General features: G+C 44.7%; 1 protein-coding gene across 3 annotated transcripts in view; it reads right to left on the bottom strand.

The window, feature by feature from the left end:
• Nucleotides 1-25,465, bottom strand: part of LOC126535554 (tRNA:m(4)X modification enzyme TRM13 homolog) — a 396,219-nt gene that overhangs the window by 324,130 nt on the left and 46,624 nt on the right. For all 3 annotated transcript variants that reach the window (XM_050182382.3, XM_050182379.3, XM_050182380.3), the window contains exon 3: nucleotides 18,849-18,915. In XM_050182382.3, coding sequence (XP_050038339.1) covers nucleotides 18,849-18,915 — 67 coding nt within the window. The remainder of the gene's footprint in view (nucleotides 1-18,848; nucleotides 18,916-25,465) is intronic.

Raw genomic sequence — 25,465 nt, 5'->3', positions numbered from 1 at the left:
GCATGCGTTAGCCCTAGGAGTCCTTCGCGAAGCGCTGTGTGAACGGGGTAGCTGGAATACCGCGCGAAAGCCTATGAATGTGCGCGCTAGGGCTCGCACGAAACGCTGACATCGTGCTTTTGTTTTGTAGAATTTGACTGTGCAGGTTGGCTCTACGAGTGCACGGCGTAACGCGACATACTTTCGTCTTCACGCCTGTGCACGTTAGCCCTAGGAGTCCTTCGCGAAGCGTTGTGCAGAGGAGTAGATGGAGCTCTGCACGAACGCCTATGTCTGTGTGCACTAGAGCTACAGAGCCTCTCGCGAAACGCTGTGCCATCGTGCTTTCCTTTTCTCGACTTTGACTGTGCGGGTTGGCTCTACGAGTGCACGCCGTCACGCGACGTACTTTCGTCTTCACGCCTTTGGCTGTGCGCGCTAGCTTCATGAAGTCGCGCAAAAACGTTATGCGAACATACTTACGTTTTCTCTACTCTGACTGTGCGGATTAGCTCAACCAGTGCACGCCATCACGCGACGCACTTTGGTCTTCACGCCTGTCCGGGTTAGCCATAAAAGTCCCTCGCGAAGCATTGTGCGAACAGACAAGCCGGAGTTCCGAGCGAACGCCTATGTCTGTGCGCGCTAGTGCCACAGAGCCTCGCGCGAAACGCTGTCATCGTGCTTTCCTTTTCTCAACGTTGACTGTGTGGGTTGGCTCTTCGAGTGCACGACGTCACGTGACGTACTTTCGTCTTCAGGCCTATGCGTGTTAGCCCTAAGAGTTCCGAGCGAAGTGTTGTGCGAACGGAATAGCCGGAGTTCTGCGCGAACGCCAATGTCTGTGCGCGCTAGTAATGCAGACCCTCACGTGAAACGCTGTGCCATCGCGCTTTCGTGTTCTCGACTTTGACTCTGTGGGTTGGCTCTTCGAGTGCACGACGTCACGCGACATACTTTGGTCTTCGCGCCTTTGGCTGTGCGCGCTAGCTTCACGAAGTCTCCCGCAAAAATGTTATGCGAACGTACTTTCGTTTTCTCGCCTCTGACTGTGCAGGTTAGCTCAACGAGTGCACGCCATCACGCGACATACTTTCGTCTTCACGCCTGTGCGCGCTAGCCCAAGAGCCCCGGGAAGAGTCGTGAGAACAGAGTAACCAGAACTTTTAGGTTTTTAGCGCACAAAAAGGGACAAGAGACAGAGGTACGACGCAGACACATAGCGGTGTGTCCACGTCATACCTGTCTCTCGTCGGTTAGTCCGCGTCGTACCTCTGTCTCTCGTCCCTTTTTGTGCGCTAAAAACCTAAAAGTTATGGAATACCAACATGCCCAAACCTACGCTCTTTCAAGAGTAACCAGAGTTCAGCGCGACCGCCTTTGTGCGTGCAAGTGCTACAGAGCCTCGCGCGAAACGATCTGCCATCGTGCTTTCGTTTTCTCGACTTTGACTGTGCGGATTGCCTCTTCAAGTGCACGCGGTCACGCGACGTACTTCCGTCTTCAGGCCTATGCGCGTTAGCCATGCCCCAACCACTGGCACACGTCGGCAAGCTTCGGCGCGCGCCGACAAGTAAACGCTTCGCTTCGCGTTGGTCGGAGGAAGAGGACACGCAACCACTGGACAGAAGCTCTGACGCGCGCCGAAGCTCGCTCCTTGGCTGCGGCGCACTGTTGCTGGACTATTCTGTCTTTATACGTCAAAGTCCGGCCTAAAACAGCCTGCGGTAAACTAAGCTTGAAACAATAAGTTATCTGTATGCGCTTTTAGATATAAAAAACATGTTTGAATAATGAATATACGCCTGTCGAAACAATTTGTTTTTATTTTTGATGTAACAATAGTGCACAAAATATCGACATCAGCGCTCGCGCGTCGTCTGTCTGCAAGATCGCTTTGCAAACACCTGCACGACGATGCCATATCATATCAAAAACTATTGTACAATTTCATTTTTTGGTAGCTTATTGCACAGCTATGCAAGAATTAGGCGTGCAAATTATCATTGAAAAAATCTGTGTTGGAAATATTGCCACGTAGTAGTGACGATAAATAAATAGTGCCGGCTCACTCGCAACGATAGCGGCGAGCAATGTCGGCAATCGTCGAAAATCTCATCTGCGGGTCAAGCGCGTCGGTTTCCATACATCAGTCGTCGAAAGTTACAGCCTATTCGCTGGTGCCCGCGCACCTTCCAGAAACTACTACACGATTCGTGTCGCGTATGCAACCAGATTAACCAGGTTCGTCGACAATAGACAGAACCATCGATAACATTCGCGAAACTTCCGATACGTTCAGGCACATCCTGCACCGAGCGATAACGTTTAACATCTTTTAGCCGGTGAAATACGGTAACTGGATACAGATAAAACATCCGCGTCAATATAATTATGCTTATTGGTGCATGAAAGAAACGTGAAAAGGTGGGTTCTGAGAAAATCAGCAAAAAGGAATCGAAACACCTGTAGCACTCACAAAAAAAAGAAAACTAGACTAGCTAAAATGTGTGTAATTCGTAGCTTGTCTCTCCCCGATTCTTGATTCTGTCACATCTAGCCCATGGAGCACCTCTATTATTCTAGGTTGTTTTGATGCATCAACACCGCATCCGGAGGCCTTCACATTGAGTGTATTGTTACAAAACATTTTCACAGTGTAAGGGCCATGTTCTATTGTAACTGGTTTCGACAAGTCAAGTTTGTCTTTCTTTGCATTAATGAAATGACATATCGTCAGATAATACAAGCTTGAGAATTGGAGGGTTTTAATAGGGTTCCTTCGTTGCCCTTTGCCAAGTCGTACTATTGAGGCACTTATTCGAACGTATTGGAGCAGCTCCTTTGCATAATATCAGAAATATATAAACAGGTTATTTTCCCCAATTTATACACTTCATCACCACAAAAAAAAAATTGCAGTTTATTGTTTTCAGCCTGCTATGGTGTTTTGACTGAGAAAGATATATTCAATTTGTCCTGCGAGGCACGCAATAATTGCTGTGGCATATTATTTTATTGCACAACACTGCATACAGTAGCCAGCCATTACTAAAACTCAGAAGAAATTAATAGCACAATGCATATGATCAGGCACATAGTATATTATTATTGCACTTTCTTAATTCATGCCCTTTTTTTAATTGCTCAAAAGCTACTGCACTGAAATAGTATACTAGTACATACTTAAAAAGCATGATTTTATACTACAATAATAATCAATCATTCAAATTTTTATTGCAGTGCCCAGGAACAACTAGAGAGCCTTTGTACTGGTGCACTTAACGAGCACTACGCGAGACAAAATGTACAGAAAACATGAATGTAGTAGACAAAAAAATGCAAAATAGAGAAACAAATAGGGAAAAAAGGAAACGAGGAAAAGTAAAAGGGAGTTAAATCTTACATGATTATCTAGAGATACACAAAACACAGGAAATGAACTCTGAAGTATGTTTTGGAGTCGAGTCTTATATAGCACAATCTTGCAACAAGGCCAGGCAACGAATGTGGAATGCTACCTGGTATACTGTTGCGGCACGAACAAATGCATCTGATCAAGAATTTTAGGGAATGTATAATGTTATGGACCACCTTATACAGGAACAAAAGGTGTGGTTAACTAAGTCTTGAACCTAGAGGTGTGAGTTGAAGTATATTTGAGAAGGCTCAACTGTGGCCGCCAGAATGGCAAAAGTGGTGCTTTAAGACAGATAATTTATTCTGGATGCGTTCAATGAGGTCAGAATTGGATTTTCTCATTGCACCCCAACAGAAAGCGAAGAATCCAATATCGTTTCAAACACCTGACGCACTGCAGAGGATAGATAAGGTTGGCAGTTAGTAACTGCACATCTAGCACCTGATTTGTGCATGGGCAATGTCCATGCTATTTTTCGAGTGCTAGAAAAGGTACTAGACTTTAGGGAACTATTGAAGATGCTTGTGAGAACAGGGAACAAGTATGCTTCCATATGTCTTAAGCTCTGCAGAGGAAATACCATCAACACCACAAGAAAGGGAAAGTTTAAGGCACTTCATATACTTGGAAACAAGGTTTTCATTGACTGATAGCGTACACTGTGCCAGACTGAGAAGGAAGGTTACTTGAAGCATATTTCACACCATATAGCAAACAGAAATGTTCTGCAAAGGCATCAGCAGTGTTCAAGGACACCACTATTTTCATGAAGAAGACGTACATCTTTGGCACTCTTTTTAGAAGAGTGAGAGCCCACAAAGCTCAAGAAATATTTTGAATTATGTGTCACGCCTGCTTCAACACAATCAGTGTGGTCGTAGTGATGATTCTAATAACAATAACAATATTATTATTATTATTATTATTATTATTATTATTATTATTATCTTAGTGGTAACTTGGCATTCTAGACTAAAAAAAAGGCTGATGCCTATATGTTAGAGCATCGATAACCAGCCATCTAGCGCAGGAATTTGCAGGATGCAGAACACACTTCCTTCCCCTCCACATGCACACACACTTGCTCAATAACACAGTACGGCACGCACACACACATTCGACAGGTGCACAACACACAGGAGTGCCAATTCAGTCTGGTTCCAAGGAAGGAGAATCCAAATGGCCAGGGGGGTGGAGAGAAAGCTCTGTATGCCAGATATAATCATAGAGTTGTGGTGTCGGGCCATAGAGGTGCGATGAGGGCTCAGGCTGTGCTGACCACCTGTTCAGACGAACTGAAGAAAGATTAGTGCTGTCCAGAGAGTTCTCAAGCACCCTGCAGTATAGACTAGTGCAATGTTGCGCTGGTATTGCAGAATGTGCTACTTGAGAGGTTTGAGGCAGTCCTCGTAGGGTGGCATGAGCTTGCGACAACCGAAACGACGGGAGTAAAGGGTGCGTATTGTCCGGCGCTGAACAAGCTTAAGCTTGTTAGCGTCGCGAGTTTGGTACGGGAACTATACTGATGAGCAGTACTCATGTCGTGACAGAATGATAGAAGTGAACAGTGCTCGGAAAACCTTAGGTCATCAGGGAAGGGAGACACGAGACACAAACCCAAGAATGGGCCGGTGCTTGCATACAGTACTGGTGACATATGCGGAAAAGTTGAGAGAAGAGCTAAATGTTACACCCAGAATGGGAAGGGCCCAAACAGTCTTTATAGAGGTGCCTCCAAGGAAGAAGGTTGGACGTGCAGCAGTTTCGTTGTGGCTGATACGCATGGCAGCACTTTTTATGGTGCTACAACATAGTTTGATATTGTAGGCCCAGTCTTTCACCTTTACGGAATGTACTTATTGTAAGCACATATGCTGTGCATCGTCATAATGTTGTTGTGAAAGTATTACCTTGTTAATCAAACACATTCTGCACAGATGCATTAGTAACTTGGTTTTGAGTAGATCTTTGTCCTGACTACAATTTTAGTATCGTAGCAAGAAACACTTTAGTAGAAGCTGAAGGGATTCCAGCAGTTTAAGCACACCGACTGCACAAAACACTGATGACACCTTTTCACCTTCCCCACAATGCACTCACACCATCAACACTTTCCATAAACAAAAAGTGAGATAAAAAATCAATTACAGTTTCATTGACTCAGTACTTGCTGCTTCTGAAGGGGCATCGAAGCAATCGTGGTATACGCTGCTACATGCGTAGGTCTTGCATGAAGCAGGTCCTGCTATGCACTGCACATAGGGCACACGTTGCAAACAGATAATTTCTTTTTGCAGTGCTCAAGTATAAGGACACACTGACTCAAACATGACTGCGTTTTCACGTATGCTTCAGTGGGTCGGTGTTCTTGATTGCTACACGAGCAGTTTATCCCCAACTAGCCCAAAAGACGGATGCACTTGAAAGAAGTGAGTGAATGAGTACAGTGAACTTGTACTGAACTGGATTCACATGCCGAATAGAAGAGCGCAGTGTCAGCTGAAACAGGTGGCACGGCTGATTATGTAAGTACTTCCCATAGCTCGGCTACTAGTGTCTTTCGCTTTTGGAAGTTATCTTTACCACTGGAAACAGTGCAGGGCTTGCCCATTAAACTTGAGTCACCCGACACCACACGAAACATGCCGCGGTTGACCAACCCAACTTCCACACGGTTCATTCACCACATCACACATCACACGACGTCAGGAGTGCCATATTTTAAATCACTGCAGCACCAAACGGACCTGAAAATTCATTTTCTTCGACAGAGTTTCTCAGCTGGGTTCGTTCACTCGCCAGTTACGAACTCGATGGACGCGCTAGGCCTACGCATAACGTAAACAACATCGGCGATAGGCGAGTGCTGATTGTCCAAACTTCGGAGCTCGTAAACATGTCTCCATTCATTTTCAGCACAACAAAATACACATACAACCTGCCCACTGGGTTCCGCCGGGAACCCAGTGGGCAGGTTGGATTAGTCGGCGTCGTTCGAAGTCGCTTCGGATCCACGTCGCGCTGCCACAATCCACGATCGTCGGTCGGTCGGTCGGTCGTGTCATTGTCAGCCTACTATTACAACACTGTCTTTCAGGAACACTGTCGTGCGCGTCGTGCGTCCATCATAGGCATAGCAGCCGGAGGCTCCGCAGCCTCAGATTGGTTGATGCCTGCGACCCGTCGCAGCCTCTCATTGGTGCACGCCGGAGCAGCGTCAGCAAACTTCTAGCATCGGCAGAAGACATAATCGCTGCGCGTCATCATGCTTCGTCGTGTTCCCGACCAACACTTTTGACGCTTTTGACGCTTCAGCACGTGCCGAAGCTTTCCGACGCATGCCAGTGGTTGGGGCATAAGAGTTCGGAGCGAAGCATTGGGCGAACAGAGTAGCCGGAGTAACATGCGAACACCAATGTCTGTGCACGCTCGTGCTAAAGAGCCTCGCGTGAAATGCTGCGCAACCGTGCTTTCGTTTTCTCAACTTTCACTATGTGGGTTGGCTCTTCGAGCGCTCGACGTCACACGACGTACTTTCGTCTTCACGCCTGTGCGCATTATGCCCCACCACTGGCATGCGTCGGAAAGCTTCGGCACACGCCGAAGCGTCAAAAGCATCGGTCGGGAACATGGTGAAGTGTGACGACACGCAGCGATTACGTCTACTGCCGATGCTAGAAGTTTGCCGACGCGAGGCGACGCTGCACCGGCGTGCACCAATGAGAGGCTGTGACACGTCGCAAGCGTCAACCAATCAGAGGGTGCGAATCCTCCAGCTGCTATGCCTATGATGGCCGCCCATGCGAAGGTGCCGGCACCAACGATCGTCCGAGTTCTTTGGACGCATGACGCACGCGACAGTGTTCCTGAAAGACAGTGTTGTAATAGTAGGCTGACAACGACACGACCGACCGACCGACGACCGTGGGTTGTGGCAGCGCGACGTGGATTTGAAGAGACTTCGAATGACGACGACTAATCCAACCTGCCCGCTGGGTTCCGCCGAGCTCGGTACGATCATCTGCTAGAACAGCCAACCGAATCACGATTGCCGCAACATCTGTGCTTGTTGTATGTGTATTTTGTTGTGCTCAGAACGAATGGAGACATGCTTACGAGCTCCGAAGTCTGGACAATCAGCACTCACTCATCGCCAATGTTGTTTACGTTACGCGTAGGCCCAGCGCATCCGTCGAGTTCGTAATTGGCGAATGAACGAACCCAGCTGAGAAACTCTGTCGAAGGAAATGAATTTTCAGGTCCGTTTGGTGCTGCAGTGATTTAAAATATGGGACTCCTGACGTCGTGTGATGTGTGATGTGGTGAATGAACCGTGTGGAACTTGGGGTGGTCAACCGCGGTGTGTTTCGTGTGGTGTCGGGTGACTCAAGTTTAACGGGCAAGCTCTGCGCTCTTTCCAGTGGCAAAGATAACTTCCGAAAGTGAAAGACACTAGTAACCGAACTATGGGAAGTACTTACATTATCAGCCGTGCCGCCTGTTTCAGCTGACACTGCGCTCTTCTATTCGGCATGTGAATCCAGTTCAGCACAAGTTCACTGTGCTCCTTCACTCACTTCTTTCAAGTACATCCGTCTTTTGGGCTAGTTGCAGATAAATCGCTCATGCAGCACTCAAGAACACTGACGCACTGAAGCGTGTGTGACAGCGCAGTCATGTTTGAGTCAGTGTATCCTTATACTTGAGCAACGCAAAAACAAATGATGTTTGCAACGTGTGCAGTGCATAGAAGGACTTGCATCATGCAAGACCCATGCAGGTAGCAGCGTATACCAGGATTGCTTCGATGCCTGCTTCAGAAGCAGCAAGTACTGAGTCAATGAAACTGTAATTGATTTTTTATCTCACTTTTTGTTTATGGAAAGTGTAGATGGTGCGAGTGCATTGTGGGGAAGGTGAAAAGGTGCCATCAGTGCTTTGTGCAGTCAGTATGCTTAAACTGCTCAAACCCCTTCCGTTTCTACTAAAATGTTTCTTGCTGCGATACTATAAATTGTAGTCAAAGATCTACTCAAAACCAAGTTACTAAAGCATCTGCGCAGAATGTGTTTGATTAACAAGCTAATACTTCCGCAACAACCACTATATGCCAATGCACAGCGTATGTGATTGAAATAAATACATTGCATTAAGGTGAACGACTGGGCTTACAATAACAGGTGGTGGTGGTAACAACTTTATTTCATCAACAGAAAGGATTTGGTTGACTTTAATGGGCTTCCAGAGTGCGTGAGGTGGCCGTCCGATCAGTTCCTTTAGTACCACCTGTTATGGTCGTGAGGCCCTGTCTGCCGGCAACTTCGAAAGCCCAGCTGATGGCCTGCAGTTGAACCGCAGGGTCCGAGCTGGACACTGCATCCTCCTACTCTTTCTCGTTAGAGAGTTGCCATTCTCTTTTCGGTTTTACATTGTCGCAGTCGAATAAAATGTGTTTTAAATCTGCCTTTGTGACCCTGCAGAGCTTACATTCGGGGGTGTAGACTCCTGGGTAGGCCTTGGAGTATATAGGGGTTGGGGAAGGTGTTAGCTTATAGCTTCCGCCAGACCACTTGTTGATGTTTATTAAGGCTTTTGTCCGGTGGCGGGAGCGTCCTTCTGTTGTTTCTGTAATATAATATTATCTCGTGGTAGGTGGTCAAGGTTTCTCTGGCCGACCTCAGGACCAGCTCGTCCACTGCCCAGTTGACGAAACCTCATGCTAAGTTGTGGGCCGCCTCGTTCCCAGGATGCGACGTGTGGGCCGGAACCCATATGATTCTAATGGGTCTGGCATTTAAATTTTGCGGTTTTAGGATTTCTTTGGCGGGTTTGTGGACCCTCCCTTTTGCAAAGTTTCGAATGGCTGTCTTCGAGTCGCTAAAAATTGTGTTGGCTTCAGTGCTTATAATGGCTAGGGTGATGGCCGCTTCCTCCACCTCATATGCCTTTTTGCTCTGCACAGAGGCGGCTGAGATTGGTTTTAGGTCCATGCCAACGACGCCTATCGAAAAGGCATCGTGATCACAGAGCTCTGCAACATCCGTACAGACTGCCTCCTTATGGTTTGAATATTGCCTGTGGAGGGCTTTGGCTCTCGCCTTCCTCCTTTCTGCGTGGTGTTCGGGATGCATGCTTTTTGGGATTGGATCTATTCTCAGATACTTGTGTATGTCTCTAGGCATTTGCACGGCATCCATCCCTATGCATTCTTGCCTGATATCCAAGGTCCTTAGAATGTGTCTTCCTGTGGGTGTTTTTGCTAGCCTGTCGTACTGTGCGATTCTGTACGCCTCAACTAGATCGGGAAGTGTGTTGTGTATGCCTAACATTAGCAGCCTTTCTGTTGATGTATACTTAGGGAGATGAAGGGCTTTGTATGATTGTCTTATGAGGCATTCAACCTTGTTCTTTTCCGCTGGCTGAAGTTTGAGATAGGGGAGAGAATATAATATACGGCTGAGCGCGAAAGCCTGCACTAGCTTCCTCAAATCTGTTTCTTTCATTCCCTGGTGTTTGTTAGCTATTCGTCTTATGAGCCTGTTGGTTTGTCCAACGCATGCGACTAGTTTGTTTAGTGTAGTTGTGTTTTTCCCATTGTTTTGAATGTGCATTCCCAGGATTCTCAAGGTTTGTACTTCTGGAACTTTTGTACCATCAACCCTAACATCCAATTGTGCCGGGGGATAATTTTTCTTAGGTCTGTGTCTGATAACTAGGAGTTCAGATTTTTGTGGCGAGCACCTTAGTCCAACTCTCCTGGCGTATCCGGTCACTATATTCGCTCTCGTCTGTAGCGTGCTTTCGAAAACTGCTGCGTGTCCAACCTACTTCCTCGGAGGAACCTCTGTAAAAACAGTTCGGGCCGTTTCCATTCTGGGTGTAACATTCAGCTCTTCTCTCAACTTTTCCGCATATGTCCCCAGCACTGTATCTAAGTATCGGCCCATTCTTGGGTTTGTGTCCCGTGTCTCCCATCCCTGATGACCTGAGGTTTTCCGAGCACACTGCACTTGTATCATTCTGCCCTGACTTCAGTACTGCTCATCAGTATAGCCCCTGTACCAAACACACATCGCTGACAAATTTGAGCTTGTTCAGTGCCAGGCAACAAGCAACCTCTACTCCTGTCTTTTTGGTTGTCGTAAGCTCATGCCAGCCTACGAGGATTGCCTCAAAGCCCTCAAGTGGCACAACCTGCAATACCAGTGCAACACTGCACTAGTCTATCTATTCTGCAGGATGCTTGATGGCTCTCTGGACAGCATTCATGTTTCTTCTTCAGTTCGTCTGAAGAAGTGGTCAGCAAAGCCTGCATCCCATCGCACCTGCATGGCCCGACATCACAACTCTGTGATTATATCTAGCAGACAGAGCTTTCACTCCACCCCCTAGCCATTTGGCTTCCCCTTCCTTGCAACCGGACTGAATTGACACTCCTGTGTTGTGCATCCGTCGACTGTGTGCTGTGCTGTGTGATTTAGCAAGTGTGTGTGTAGGTGTGTGTGTGTGTGTGTACACGCGGAATGGAAGGGGGTGTCTTCTGCACCTTGCAAATTCCTGCTCTAGATGGCTAGCTATCTGACGCTGTAGCGTGCAGGCATCAACCTTTTTTAGTCCAGAGTGCCATGTTACCATAAGATTATTATTATTATTATTATTATTATTATTATTATTATTATTATTATTATTATTATTATTATTGGAATTATCACTACGACCACATTGATTGTGTTGCAGTATGACACATAATTCAAAATATTTCAGGAGCTTCGGCGCTCTCACTTTTCTAAAAAGAGCGCCAAAGACGTGTGTCTTCTCGATAAGAATTGTGATGTCTAGAACACTGCTGATGCCTTTGCAGAACATTTCTGTTCGCTATATGGTGTGAAATATGCTTCAAGTAACCTTGTTTCTCAGTCTGGCACGGTGTGTAAGCTATCAGTCAATGACAACCTTGTTTTCAAGTGTATGAAGCACCTTAAACCTTCCCTTTCTTGTGGTGCTGATGGTATTTCCTCTGCAGTGCTTAACCCTGTGAGACACTGTCTACACAACTGGCCATAACAGGATAATGCATCAAAAGCAAAAGCACTACTGAAAGTAATGATATTCAAAATGTGTTCCATGCATTTTGAAAAACACTTACTATTAGAACTGTGCTGCAATTTTGAATAATATGGAGAATGTTTTAGCAAAATGAGTGGGAATGTAGATGGCTGGGTGTTTTTACACTGCGTCAGTATGTTGTATGTAGTGGGCTCACTTCTTTCATTGTTTTTCACAATGCCATGCACCAGGAATAATTTTCAAATGGCTGGATAAGTGCTTTTCAAGCTCTTCAAAACACGAAATAGTATATGTTCTCATATTTGATGTTCCTGTGTCAGTTTTTGGATGGAGTTGAAATTTTGTAAACTGGACAAAACTCGCTAGACAATTGAAAATTCTTAATCTTTTCTGCAGCTGTACACTTTGTATGATTCTGCAGATGCAAGAGATGCGGTGAAAGCAAGTTTTCAATCAACAGGATAAAATGGCGTCTGAAAGGGTTAAGAAGTATGGAAGCATACTTGTTCCCTGTTCTTACAAGCACCTTCAATAGTTCCCTAAAGCCTAGTAGGTTTTCTAGCACTTGGAAGGTAGCATGGACATTGCTCGTGTACAAATTAGGTGCTAGCTGTGCAGTTCCTAACTGCCAGCCTATATCTATCCTCTGCAGTGCGTCCAAAGTGTTTGAATCGGTATTGGATCCTTTGCTTTCTGTTAGTGCTAAGAAAATTTTAATAAATGAACAGCATGACTTTGTGTGCCGACAACTTAAAACTATTTGAGACTGTGAACAGCGTTCACCACTGCATCGACCTCCAAAAAGACATTTTTTCACTCTCAAACTGGTGCAGAAACAATAAGGCACACTTAAATGCTTCAATACTATGACATTAAGTTATATGCGGAAAACACACCATGTGCAATTTTCATACACCCTATGGGATGCTCCACAGCCCAGGGTAGATAAAATGAAACATCTTGGTGTGTACTTCGACAAAATGCTAAGCTTCTCTTCACCCAGATAATTACGCAACATGCCCTTCACACTCCTGGAACTGCATGCTGTATATTCCATGATTTCAACTCACTTGTTTCTGAAATTGTATTTGCTGTGTGCTTTCACTACTAGAGTATGCCTCTGTAGGAGGGTGTGCAACGCTTGGTATGTCTTACGTCCATGCCTTTCTTGTTGCGCAATAATATTTGAGTAGTGCAGACCTAATTCTGACCTTATTGAACGCGTCCAGAATAAATTGATATCTATCTTCAAGTACCACTTTTCCCATTCTGGTGACAACAGTTGAGCCTTCTCAAATATACCTCAACTCGCACCTCTACATTCAAGACTTAATCAGACCTTTCGTTCCTCTATAAGGTGGTCCATGACATTATACATTCCTCAAAGCTTCTTGATCACATGCATTTGTTCGTCCCGCAACAGTATACCAGGCAGCATTCCACATTCTTTGCCGGGCCTTGTTGCAAGACTGCTATATATGACTCGACTCCAAAACACATAATAAGAACTGTGCCTGTAGTGACATACTTCAGAGTTTATTTCCTGTGTTTTGTGCATCTGTAAATAATCATGTATTATTAACTCCCTTTTACTCTTTCTCGTTTGTTTTTTCCTATTTATTTCTCAACTTGCATTTTTTTGTCTGCCACATTCATGTTTTCTGTACATCTTGTCTCGCATCTTGTTCTTTAATTGCACCAGTACGAAGGCTCTCTAGCTGTTGCTGGGCACTATAATAAACATTTTATTGATTGATTATTATTGTAGTATAAACTTGTGCTTTTTTAAGTATGTACTAGTATATTATTTCAGTGCAGTAGCTTTTGTGCAATTAAAGAAAAGGCACGAATTAAGAAAGTGCAATAAAATGCTATATGCCTGATCACATGCATTGTGCTATTAATTTCTTCCAAGTTTTAATGATGGTTCGCTACTGTATCCAGTGTTGTGCAATAAAATAATATGCCACAGCAATTGTTGCGTGCCTCACAGAACAAATTGAATGTCTTTCTCTGTCAAAACATCATAGCAAGTTGAAAACTGGTATTTCTTTTTGTGGTGACGAAGTGTATAAATTGTGAAAATAACCTGTGTATATACGTATTTCTTATATTATGCAAATGAGCTGCCCCCATATTTCGAATAAGTGCTTCAATAGTACGACTTGGCAAAGGGCAACGAGACACCTATTAAAACTCTCCGATTCTCAAGCTTGTATTGTCTGACGGCATGTCATTTCATTAATGTCCAGAAAGACAAACTTGACATGTTGAAAGCAGTTACAATATAACTTGGCCTCTACACGGAGGAACTTTTTCCAGCAATACGCTCAATATGAAGGCATCCCGATGAGGTTTTGTTGCGTCAAAACCTAGAATAATAAATGAGGAGCTCCATGGACAAGATTTGACAGAATCGGGAGGAGACAAGCTACGAGTTACGTAAATTTTAGCTATTCTAGATGTTTCTTTTTTGTATGAGTGCTACAGGTGTTTCAATTCTTTTTTACTGATTTTCTCAGAACCCACTTTTTCAAGTTTATTTCATGCAGCAACAAGCATAATTATGAATACATTGTTGCGCCAAAAAAGGAAAATAAAGACTTGGGAAGGAAGAGTACGAAACAACAGATTGAGAGCTGAACTTCAACTGATTTTATTCTTGCAGCACGGCAGGGAGAATGAACAAATGCGCATGCATACATCAGTGTTGCCTAGAGCGATTACAGTTATGTTTTTAACAATTGCAACTCGTTTTCAAATAGAAAAACAGACGTGTCACTAATACAACTCGTGCCTCTTATTTTTATGTGATATGCCTCCAAAAGTTCTCTTGCTAACGTATCACCACTCCTGCCAAGTATCTTTATCTCACGCAGTAGTGGCTGGCATGTTCCTTCCAGGCAAACCGTGCAATGCGCAGGTAAATGCGCATTACCTTTGTTGACTACAGACAATTCATGCTCCCGGGCCCGGTCATTAACACATCTCCCCGTTTGTCCAACGTAGGATTTCCCCAATTTTAGCGGTATTTCTTATATAACGCCCGTCACACATTTCACGTACTGTCTAGTGTGCTTTTTCTGGCATCCTGACTTGTTGTCAATGCGGCTTATGCGCAGACACAGTCCAGCCAACTTGTGTGGTGCCGAGAAAACAACTGGCACACCTTTGCTGGGCAAGTTGGTTGGGATCTAATGAATACATGCCAGTTGTTTTCTTGGCACCACACAACCATTCATTCAGCAGAACTGCTACACTGGGACTGTTCTTTTTTCTGTGAACTATGTGAAAGTACATTTTGTGAAAAATTGTGTATGTTTTTCCAGTCATGTTTCCCAGAACTTTTTATCTATAACTTTAAGTTGGCAGTATTTGGAAAATATTTGCAAAATATTACAAAATTATTCAATTCGATTCACAAAATATAAAAAAAAATATTCAATTCGCACTCACTTTTTAATATTCAAATTCACTTCACACTGAAAATTTTCCTATTCGAACAGCTTTACCAGGAACCCATGTCAATATTGTTGATGTTTTTGCCTGGGAAGTGACTAAAGGGCAACATGATGACGGTCTCTGCGCTGCGATGGAAGCGGCAAGGAATGCAGAGCTAACCCTAAATAAGGAGAAATGTGTGTTCACCACCAATGAAGTGAGATACGTTGGCAACTGCATAAGCAATGACAGTATTACACCTAGCCATGGTCTAATTAGCAGGATGCATTGTTGGGCAAGTTCGTTCATTGTATTTGGAAAGCTTGGATGCGCTTTGTAGACAATCACAAGAAGGAAGACGGGACAGGCACACACTAACAACTGAGGTTTATTCGAGGGAAACACTTAAATATCAGTTCATGCCAGCGCAGGCACATCAGGGTATCAGCAGCAGGTAGGAGGAGAAAAAACACAAAATCAGAAAAAACCTAATGGCATGGCTCAGCTAATCATATATTCTAGGAAACGTGCCTCCCTATTGTAAAGCATGTCATAAATGCAGGCCTCTGCTCAACCAGGTTAAGATCCTGTGCAAGTGCAGTAACGAAAAAGCACGGGAACTTCGAGAGGCGTATTATATAAAAAAGAAGGGACAAGCATGCATCAGTTCTTTAACTCTTTAACAAGGTCACCAGCAACACTGCACAACACGCTGGTCGGGTAGCCTGCTGATGTTAGTCTGTTGAAAAGCTCTGTTCAACAAAGTGCTCGCACGAGCACTTCAGAGCAGCTCACAAACATGCCTTAGCGATGCCTCGTTTTACGAGTTTGGAGTGAGCAGACGAAAATGGGAGAAGCCCTTTCTTTGAGCCAGGCGAGTAGCTCCAGCACATGTGATGAGGTTTTCTAAAGATGAACCAACCAGCCCCATTGAACACACTGGTCAGTTGTTAGTTTGCGCGTGTCCAGTCTTCTTTCTTGTGATCATCTACAAAGCGCATCCAATCTTTCTAAATGGTCTAATTAGCTGTATCGTTAACCCCATTTTTTCTGCCTGTATGGCGCTCCACCGTGCCTGGTGTTCAACTGAATATTTCCTACTTCCTTCAGCATGTTCCAAACTGTAAGAAAATCACTATTGGGAGCGAGGACTTACGGAGTCGCCATCTGTTGCAAGCGCCTTCCTTGCGTAGTATGAGGAATCACTGCGGCGCGCTCCTCATAGGTTTCGCTTACAGCACTCAATAAAAACACCACGCGGCAGCCCTCCTGGACATTTATGTAAGTACTCTCAAAACAAGAGAAATTTTTTACTGTCAATATAATAATCTTGGGCAAACTGAAAGCACAGAATCGTTTACAGACACTATCTCTTTACAAATGCGTACAGTGAACGCCACTGCGCACAGTCACCGCGATGGAGTCTACCGAACCGGCTTCTAGTGTGAAAGGTAGGCAAATGCTGAGAGTAAACTATTTGAAATATGTTCTTATATTGGGCTGTCTGCATAACCAAATGGAGCATAACAGAATGAAGCCTCAATGCAGTGATCGGATGGGTTCGCAGCAACCGACTGCGCCTCTGCATGCATGTCCACGCACAATGTTTTGCTTTCACTGTGAGCGTGTTTTCGCAACGTGCCGTGAGCTATAGGCCACAGCATATGAGCATTTGACAGTACAGTAGCAACCATTGTTGCGTGCACACTATCAGAACTGTTCAAAAATAATTTTGTTATAGATACTTCGATGCCTACGGCAACTGTGGTGTGCCGTTGCAATGATTCAATCTTGTTTTGTCTTCAAAATTCGCGGACATTTCAATATTATTTCTCAAGTTGCGTTGCACTGTATGTTTATTGGTCTTCTCAACGTGCGAGTTCCCTCTGCTTCTTTTTCGTAATCCAATGCATTATTTCATAACACAAACATGACCATATGCCATGCCTTTTTTTTATACCACTCCCTTTCTGTTCCAATGAACTTGCCAGTATCTAGCATCAACAAGTTCATAGACCAAACCGTCATGGCATTAGCTGGGCAACGGGCATGGGCGAGCATGTCAGTGCGCGTGTTCTGCTACTCACTGAACGTTGCAGTCCCAGCGCCACAGCAGAAATCTTCCTCCTGTCTGTGCTTGCTGCATACCCGAGTTGTAGGTGATGGCTGTCTGCCGGTTCTAAGTTTCGCGAGCCAAGCTTCACACAGCTGCTTGTCCTGTGGCTACATGTGAATAAGGCTGACACCGGGCTCGGTTGCGTACGTCCGGCACTGTGGCACCGAGCAGTAGCCTACCATGCTGCATGCCTCCAAAGGCAGCCACTACTTGTTATAGTACTTTCAAATGTTGTCAAGCTGACACCCAAGGCAGTAAAACCTCGCCATTTAATCAGAACCGCAGCGCAGGTGGGACTTTAAACTTTCATTCTCAGCTTGCTTCAGCACTTCCAAAGCAGCCGACATGGCCGCTGTGTCCACGTGATCCGTCATGCCACCTCATGCCACGTCACGACGACGGTGGCCCGAGCTTTCGCAGTGGTGAAGCTCGCCCCCAATAAAATTTACAACAGACATGGGATTTGCAGAATGTCTCGTTTATGTTGTTGACAAAAGGCTTCCGCATCAAATGCAATAAAAAAACTATAAAGCATGTATTAAACATTTTTAAATGTGTAAGAACCACGAAGTGCGTTGGTGTTTTTCACACTCTGAACTCCTCTTGGACTTTGACTTATCCCTTGAAAACTAAGCACAGCCTCGAAGTGTTTTGCTGCACCATGGAAGCGTGTGTGCTTTTCTTCGAGCCTTGTACAGTGGTTGCAACGGCTACAACAGAGTGGAGTCTGGTGAGTGGGAAGCTTTCCATTGTTTTCTTATCAACTTCTGCTGAAAGTGTGGACAAGTATGTCCATCTAGTGTGCACAACCCAAAACAAGTAGAAAATAGCCTGCAGTGTGCTACCACCTATGAAAAACTTTTCAAAACATCCACTCTAAAGGCAGCACGTACAGTGCAGGTCACCTGCACTTTGGCCTCTTCTAGCCTGCGCGGCTGAGTGCCAGCCACGGAAGCAAATGGGTTACCATTCCTCATCCATCCAGAAAGTGAGAAGTTCAAAGGTATCAGGGACGGTAAACTACTTGGGTAAGTTCTTGCCGAATCTACCATTCAAAACTGAGGCCTTGAGATCACTGATAGAACAGGTTAACGCCTTTTTGTGAGAAGACCAACATGACCAGGAATGAAACAATCTAAATCGATATGCTCAAACTAGCAGCGCCTGTTATGGCGGTTTTCAAATCAGTGAAATTCCTGAAGGCATTGGCAGAGGTGTCCAGTTTTGCCAATGGCGCAGCACTATTTAAGCAACACGATTAAGACTGCCACCCTGTGGCTTACGCTTCACAAGTGTTCTCTAGTACTGAAGAAAAGCATGGCAAGGAGTGTACACCTGTGCGATATATGATGAATTACGGTGGCACTCTTGTTACGCAATTGTCTGTGCAGCACCACATGCATTAAGCCTGTTTCAACAATATAAAATGACCATCTATGTCCTTCTACCATGGGAACAATGGCCACTCAAGCATCCCCATCAACACAGCCCGAGTCAACGAGAACACTGCACCATGCACTGCTGCCACGCAATGTTGCAAAGAATCGGCGATAACTACACTGTTTATCAGGAGATCAAGGTTTAGTGCTGCTTCGTTTATATATTGCCAATTACTGATCAACAGTTCGTGGTGACGAAAGACTTATCTGTGTGGCACAAATCACATGTTTGATTGTGTACGTTTTATTTCAACTAAACTAGTTTATGCCCATGCATGCCTACTCAGAGAGTCATAAGGCTAGCATTACAAACCAAATAAATCTTCAATAATATTATGTACGAACAAAGCTGCATCCAGGTTTGCATCAAACAAAACATCCTTACTTGAGCTTCCTTCTTCTTAGCATTGCATTTCTTCAGGTGCTTGTCGAGTAGGGCTGATGAGCAGGTGCTGAAAAGGAGACAACACAAGCATGGGTACATGGCAAGGAGCGCAAGCAGGACAGATTGCCCTTTTATTGCGTTAGCATACTTACGGTACATCACAGACTTTCCTAGGGCTAACTATGTATCTATGAGTATCTATGTATGTTTGTATCTAACCGTTTTCCCACCAGCCTGGGTCACTGTGTACTCTATGATTGAATACTTAGAATATCGGGCCGCTTTGTGGAGAGAACGGCGTTCGAAACCAACCGTTCGACCAAATTGGGTCACTTAGTATGCAACAAAGTGTACATTCAATGAACCTCCTTCCCGCCATGTTAATGTGTTAATGTTAATGTGACATGTGTCACATTAGATGTGGGTCTCTATAATTACTGCTCTTCAATGAAATTCTTTGAAATGAAATGATGACTTGGAGCCCTGGGTATGTGCCAATCCATCTGTGAAGGTCTCCAATGAACCTGTTTGATGCCAGTTTGTGCCAGTAGGTGCATGCCACTCTACAATCACAAAAAAGATCCTTTAAATTCCTCCAATGCCGGGCAGAATTGAATCCATGTGACAGGTGTTTATCAAGGGAAGCAATCCGACACTTTAGCAGGCTGCGACACACATGTACTGGGTATGGGCCTTTTCAATGAATGTCTTTCACACCAACGCTTTAGTGAGCTGTGGCATGAATGCACTGCGTTTGTGCCACTCTTCAATAAACCTCTTGCGAACTTGGGTCACTGTGTATGTGCCACTGGAGCAGAGATTGTCAGCTCCTGACCGGAAGCTTACCATTATCATTGAAGAGTGTACAATCAGTGAATTTTACCGTGCTGACATATGGGGCAGAAACTTGGAGACTGACAAAGAAGCTTGAGAACAAGTTAAGGACTGCGCAAAGAGCGATGGAACAAAGAATGCTAGGCGTAACGTTAAGAGACCGAAAGAGAGTGGTTTTTATCAGAGAGCAAATGGGTATCGCCGATATTCTAATTGACATTAAGAGAAAGAAAGGAGCTAGGTAAGTCATGTGCAGGTTAGATGACCAGTGGACGATTAGGGTTAGCGAATGGATGCCAAGAGAAAGGAAGCGCAGTCGAGGACAGCAGAAGACAAGGTGGGGCTATGAAATTGGCTATGAGTTTCGCGGGCGCTAGTTGGAATCGGTTGGCGCAGGACAGGGGTAATTGGAGATTGCAGGGAGAGGCCTTAGTCTTGCAGTGGACATAAAATAGGATGATGATGATGATGATGATGTACGTGCCACTGAGTGTGCAGCAAGTGAGGAAACAATTTTCAGCATTCACTGGCACTGGAGTGCCATACTTTTAATCTCAAAGGCAACGCATCGACTGCTCGGTAGCGCCACTAGATCGCCCAGCATGTTTAAAAACAAGCGTGAGAGAGAAGTCTGGTGCCGCATGGCATGTTTCTAAGCATTCGAATGCAACAGCGCACCATGCATTTCAGAGGCCATGTGCAGGCTTCGGAGCAACACCGCTAGATGCTACCAAGTGTTCTTAGGGAAGTGCAAAAGAGGAGTCCCATTGCAGTACACGCCTCATACATAACTTGTTTTGACAGTGGCAATAATTCGTGTCGCTACATAGATTCAATGCTAAACACACTACCGTACAAAATCATTGCGAGGAGGGTGTTATATCGTCACTTTCAATTTACGATTGTTTTGACCGCTAGCATCCCGCAGCGCCCAACCATGAAAATATATTACGGCATGTTCTCCTTCCCACCTTTTAAAATAAATCTGTCTGCGAAAAAAGTGTGTCTGCGTTTGGTCCTCATGCAAGTCCTCTTTTTTTAATTGCGGTGCTCCGCACCCCCAGCCGTTGGCCTTACTTCGTAGCCCCTGCATTCCAGCCGCCCTGTCAAGCAACGCTACAGCCTGGAAATACAACTGGCGATGAAGCAAACCTTTGTGCAACTGGTTGCTCTCCCTCCTGTTTTTGCTCTACTCTTCTGCCAGCATGGAGACTATGCTGCCTACCACTACTACTCCTCCTTTGTTCACCACTCCAAGGATGGTGTTTGCTCCCCCTCCATCGCCATTTCTTCTTGTTCCAGGTATACCTGCTGTACTTTGGCTGTCTGGGAAACGGTCGTTTCATACTTTTCTACAGGCGACCAGAGGCACGGCTTTACCAGAGGAGAGGAAGAAGGCTGTTTTGCTGTTGAACTTAGGCTTCGAGTGTCAATGCCTTTTCAACAACTTAATGTCGCAAGCAGACCCCGTCACCTTACATTTGCGGTAGATTATCCGTGTGCTGGACAAGCCCTACAAACACAGCACTAACAGTCTCGTCCATCGAATTATCTTCAGAGAGTGAAAGCAGCTACTGGGAAAGTCCTTCCAAGACTTCGTGACTTCATTACATTGCTTGGCTCCAGCCTGCACATTCGGCGCTTGGCACGAGTTGCTACGCGACCAAATTGTACATGGAGTCATGTCTACAAGAATCCGTAAGAGGCTTCTTTATGAGGAACCATTATTGACACTCAATAAAGCAGAAGAAATTGGGCCAAGTGTCAAACAAGTACACAAGGGAATTCAAGTATTCAATGGCTCTTCAGTGAATTCAGCGCTGCATTTCTTGTAAGCGGCAAAATGGCCTTGCCAACAGTCGCATCCCTTCCTCGGGTACTCAAAATGGCAGTCATCGCCAAGCTTCTTCCCCCAACCTGATGGATACGAGATGGCGACTGACAAGTCACGAACTAGGGAACTCTGCCAAAATGGTGCTCAGCTAGGATTTCGAAAAGCAAGTCAAGACACTACAGTCGTTTACTACCGCTGTGGATCAACGCACCACGTAGCATCCGATCCAAGCTGTCCGGCCAAGTATATCACATACTGCGCATGCAAGAAAGTGGGACATTATGTGCCATTATAATATATAAAGACTCCAAATAAACGGACACACACAAGAGAAGGTCCCGAAACCATGCACATCAATGGTCTCTTGCAAGAGCTCAGCTCATTTCTTAGTCTGCTGAAACAAAGTCAACAGTCTTTTCCATGCTGACGATACAGGCACCAAGTCTCTGCCCAGCAATTATTCACGTCGAAGTGTTTGTGGCCAACACGCCACTCAAATTGTTTGTCAACACAAGAGCTACAGTTTCCCAAATGAACATTGGCTTGTACAAGGAGCATTCTCAAGCTTTTCGTTTTTCTGCTCTGAGCCACCGACTCAAGAACTATTCACAGCAAGAAATATTAAAAGCAAGACAGTTCTCTGCAGTGGTCAAATACCGCAACACATCTGCAAGGATCACCTTCTGCATCACAGATCAAGGTCATTCATTTTAAACAGCGCCAAAAAAACACACGGTCAAGGAAGAGCACAGGACCAGCGCTGACTGCCAACAACATCTTCATTGAAGCCCACACAAATATATACTATTTGCAACGGGCTGAAAGAGAGAAAGGATGAAAGGGAAAGCGAGTCATCGTCAATCAATTCTTGCTGCGCATGCATCAAACATAAAACTATGCAAATGTACAATACACAATATGTACACAATCAAAAGTGATTAACTTCTAAGAAACTTGAGTTCCTTATCGCAAAGAGCTATAGAAAGGGCACCTATGCATATGGCTCCTAACTCACAAATTGAAAAGGCCTCAAAGATTCCCCATATGCTCACTGTATCGTCTCAGCACACGTGTCTTTTAGGCAGCATGTAGAGCCACACTTTGCATAATGGACAGCTAGAATACTACTAGTCTTACCCTTTACACAGTACACATGCTCACGGCAGTGCCCTATTTGCCCTATGTAAGTGCAGCCGCAAGAGGTGGCAATGGCATAAACTACATTACTATAGCAGTCTACGGGCTTGGCGGTATGTCTCTTACTACACAGTCCAGGCGTTTGCCGGCTATCGTTGACTTTTTTTGCACAATCTTCCCAACTTGTTAAGAGCGGTAAACACCCCCTCAATACCAGCCTGGCCAGCAGCTTTCTGGACAGCATCCTCTAATAATTTCTCAATGGAGCGCTCGACCACATTAATATAGTTTTGACAGAGTACTGCAAGGGCGACCATAATGTCATAGCCGATGAACTTTCTCACCTTCCTGTTCCTTCTGAATCTGAACCAACATTAGATGACGAGATAGTCTCATCGGTTCCAGTATGCACTACAAAAGAAGCGCTTTAAACAGCTACACTCGCTGATCCAGTTTTATCATCATTAGTCTATTTTATGTCCACTGCAGGACGAAGGCCTCTCCCTGTGGTCTCCAATTCAGCCCACTTTTGCACCAACCGATTCCAACTAGTGTCCGCGAATTTCCTAATTTCATCGCCCTACCTAGTCTTCTGCCGTCTTCGACTGCGCTTCCCTTCTCTTGGTACCCGTTTTGTAGCCCTAATGGTCCAACAGTTATCCAACCTGCACATTACATTACCTGCCCAGCTCCATTCTTTTCTCTTAATGTCAATTAGAATATCAGCTATACCCTTTCCCTCTCTGATCCAAACCACTCTCTTTCCGTCTCTTAACATCACGCCTAGCATTCTTCATTCCATCGCTCTTTGCACAGTCCTTAACTTGTTCTCAAGCTCCTTTGTCAGTCTCCAAGTCTCTGCCCCATATGTCGGCACTGGTAAAATGCACTGATTGTACACCTTGCTTTTCAATGATAATGGTAGGTGTCCAATCAGGAGCTGACAATGTCTGCCATATGCACTCCTAGCCATTTTTATTCTTCTGTGAATTTCCTTCTCTTGATCAGGGTTCCCTGTGATTAATTGACCTAGGTAAATGTACTCCTTCACAGACTCTATAGGCTAACTGGCGGTCCTCAACTCTTGTTCCTTTGCCCCGCTATTTATCATTGTCTTTGTCTTCTGCATATTAATCTTCACCCTACTCTTACACTCTCTCTCTGATAATGTCCTCAATCATTTGTTGCAAGTCGTCTGCAGTATTGCTGAATAGAACAATATCATCGGCAAACCGATGGTTGCAGAGATATTCGCCATCGATCCTTACTCCTAAGCCTTCCCAGTTTAATCACTCAAATACTTCTTCCAAGCATGCAGTGAAGAGCGTTGGAGACATTGTGTCTCCTGGTCTGACCCCTTTCTTTATAGGTACCTTCCTACTTGTGTAGAATTAAGGTAGCTGTGGAATCTCTATAGATATTTTCGAAGATATTTGCATAAGCGGTCTGTACTCCCTGATTACATAATGTCTTTATGACTGCTGGTATCTCTACTGAATCAACTGCCTTTTCGTAATCTATGAAAGCCATGTACAGAGGCTAATTGTAATCTGCGGATTTCTCGATTAACTGATTAATGACATGGAGGTGATCCATTGTAGAGTATCTCTTCCTGGAGCCAGTCTATTCCCTTGATTGGCTAAAGTCCAGTGTTGCCAGTGCATACATCTTGGTTTGTCCTATACCAAGTTTCCTTCTCGCTGATTTCAGGCTGCGTCCATGTTTTACGACTTCTTCAGTCTTTCTCATGTTATAATTTCGAATATCCCCTATTTTGGCCTGGTTGATCAGTTTTGACAGTTCCACAAGTTCTACCTTGGATTAGATTATGGGGTTTTACATGCCAAAACCACTTTCTGTATATGAGGCACACCGTAGTATGGAACTCCAAAAATTTAGACCACCTGGGGCTCTTTAACGTGCACCTTGATCTAAGTACACAGGCATTTTTGCATTTTGCCCCCTCAAAATGCGGCCGCCGTGGCCAGCATTTGATCCCGCGACCTCGTGCTTAGCAGCCCAACACCATAGCCACTAAACAACCATGGTGGGTAAATTCTATCTTATCTCTCGAGTTGGACACTTTCATTCTTTGTCGTTTCTTTATTAGGTCCTTTGTTACTTGGGAGAGCATGCCTACTGGTTGCCCTAGTGCCTTGCCACTTCAGTTTGTCAAGCTTTAAAAGATAAAATAGGCAATGGCTGGAGAAATGCTGCTGATCTGCTACCAGAATTACAGGCATATGCATCCCTACAGTCCAAATTATCCTACGTAGATAATCTTCTTCTCCGAGGAGAATGTATCATTCCTCCAGATTTCTTGTGTCAGAAGCGCCTGTCCTTTGCTTATGAAGGTCATTTGGGCGTCACGAAAACAAAGCTGACTGTGAGGCACCTACTGGTGGTCTCACATAGACAGGTTGAGAAACTTGAGAAACTGCCTTGTTTGTGAACAAGCAGATAAATCTGCCAAATCTTCTTTTGCTCCACTTCAACCTGTGGAATGGCCTTTTCAATCCTGGGAAAAATTAGCCATAGACATAATAGGTCCTTTGGATTATTTATTTATTTATATATTTATTTACATATTTATTTATTTATGGATACTGCGATCTTATACAAGATCTTAGCAGCGTGGCACACAAATAAGTACAGAACAAATACAAAACAATGGGGAACTGCACTCAAGTTTCTTCACACAAGTGCTAAAAAAATAACCAACAAGAAAAAAAAAAGTGAAGCAACTGAGTTCAGCAATTTTCAAGGCCTACATTTAAACAGTGACATCAAAACACTCTCAGCAAGCTCAGCT

This window comes from Dermacentor andersoni, chromosome 7, assembly GCF_023375885.2.
Source record: "Dermacentor andersoni chromosome 7, qqDerAnde1_hic_scaffold, whole genome shotgun sequence".
Classification (NCBI taxonomy): domain Eukaryota; kingdom Metazoa; phylum Arthropoda; class Arachnida; order Ixodida; family Ixodidae; genus Dermacentor; species Dermacentor andersoni.
The sequence above is the reverse complement of the archived record's forward strand: the minus strand, read 5'-3'. Positions and strand labels throughout refer to the sequence as shown.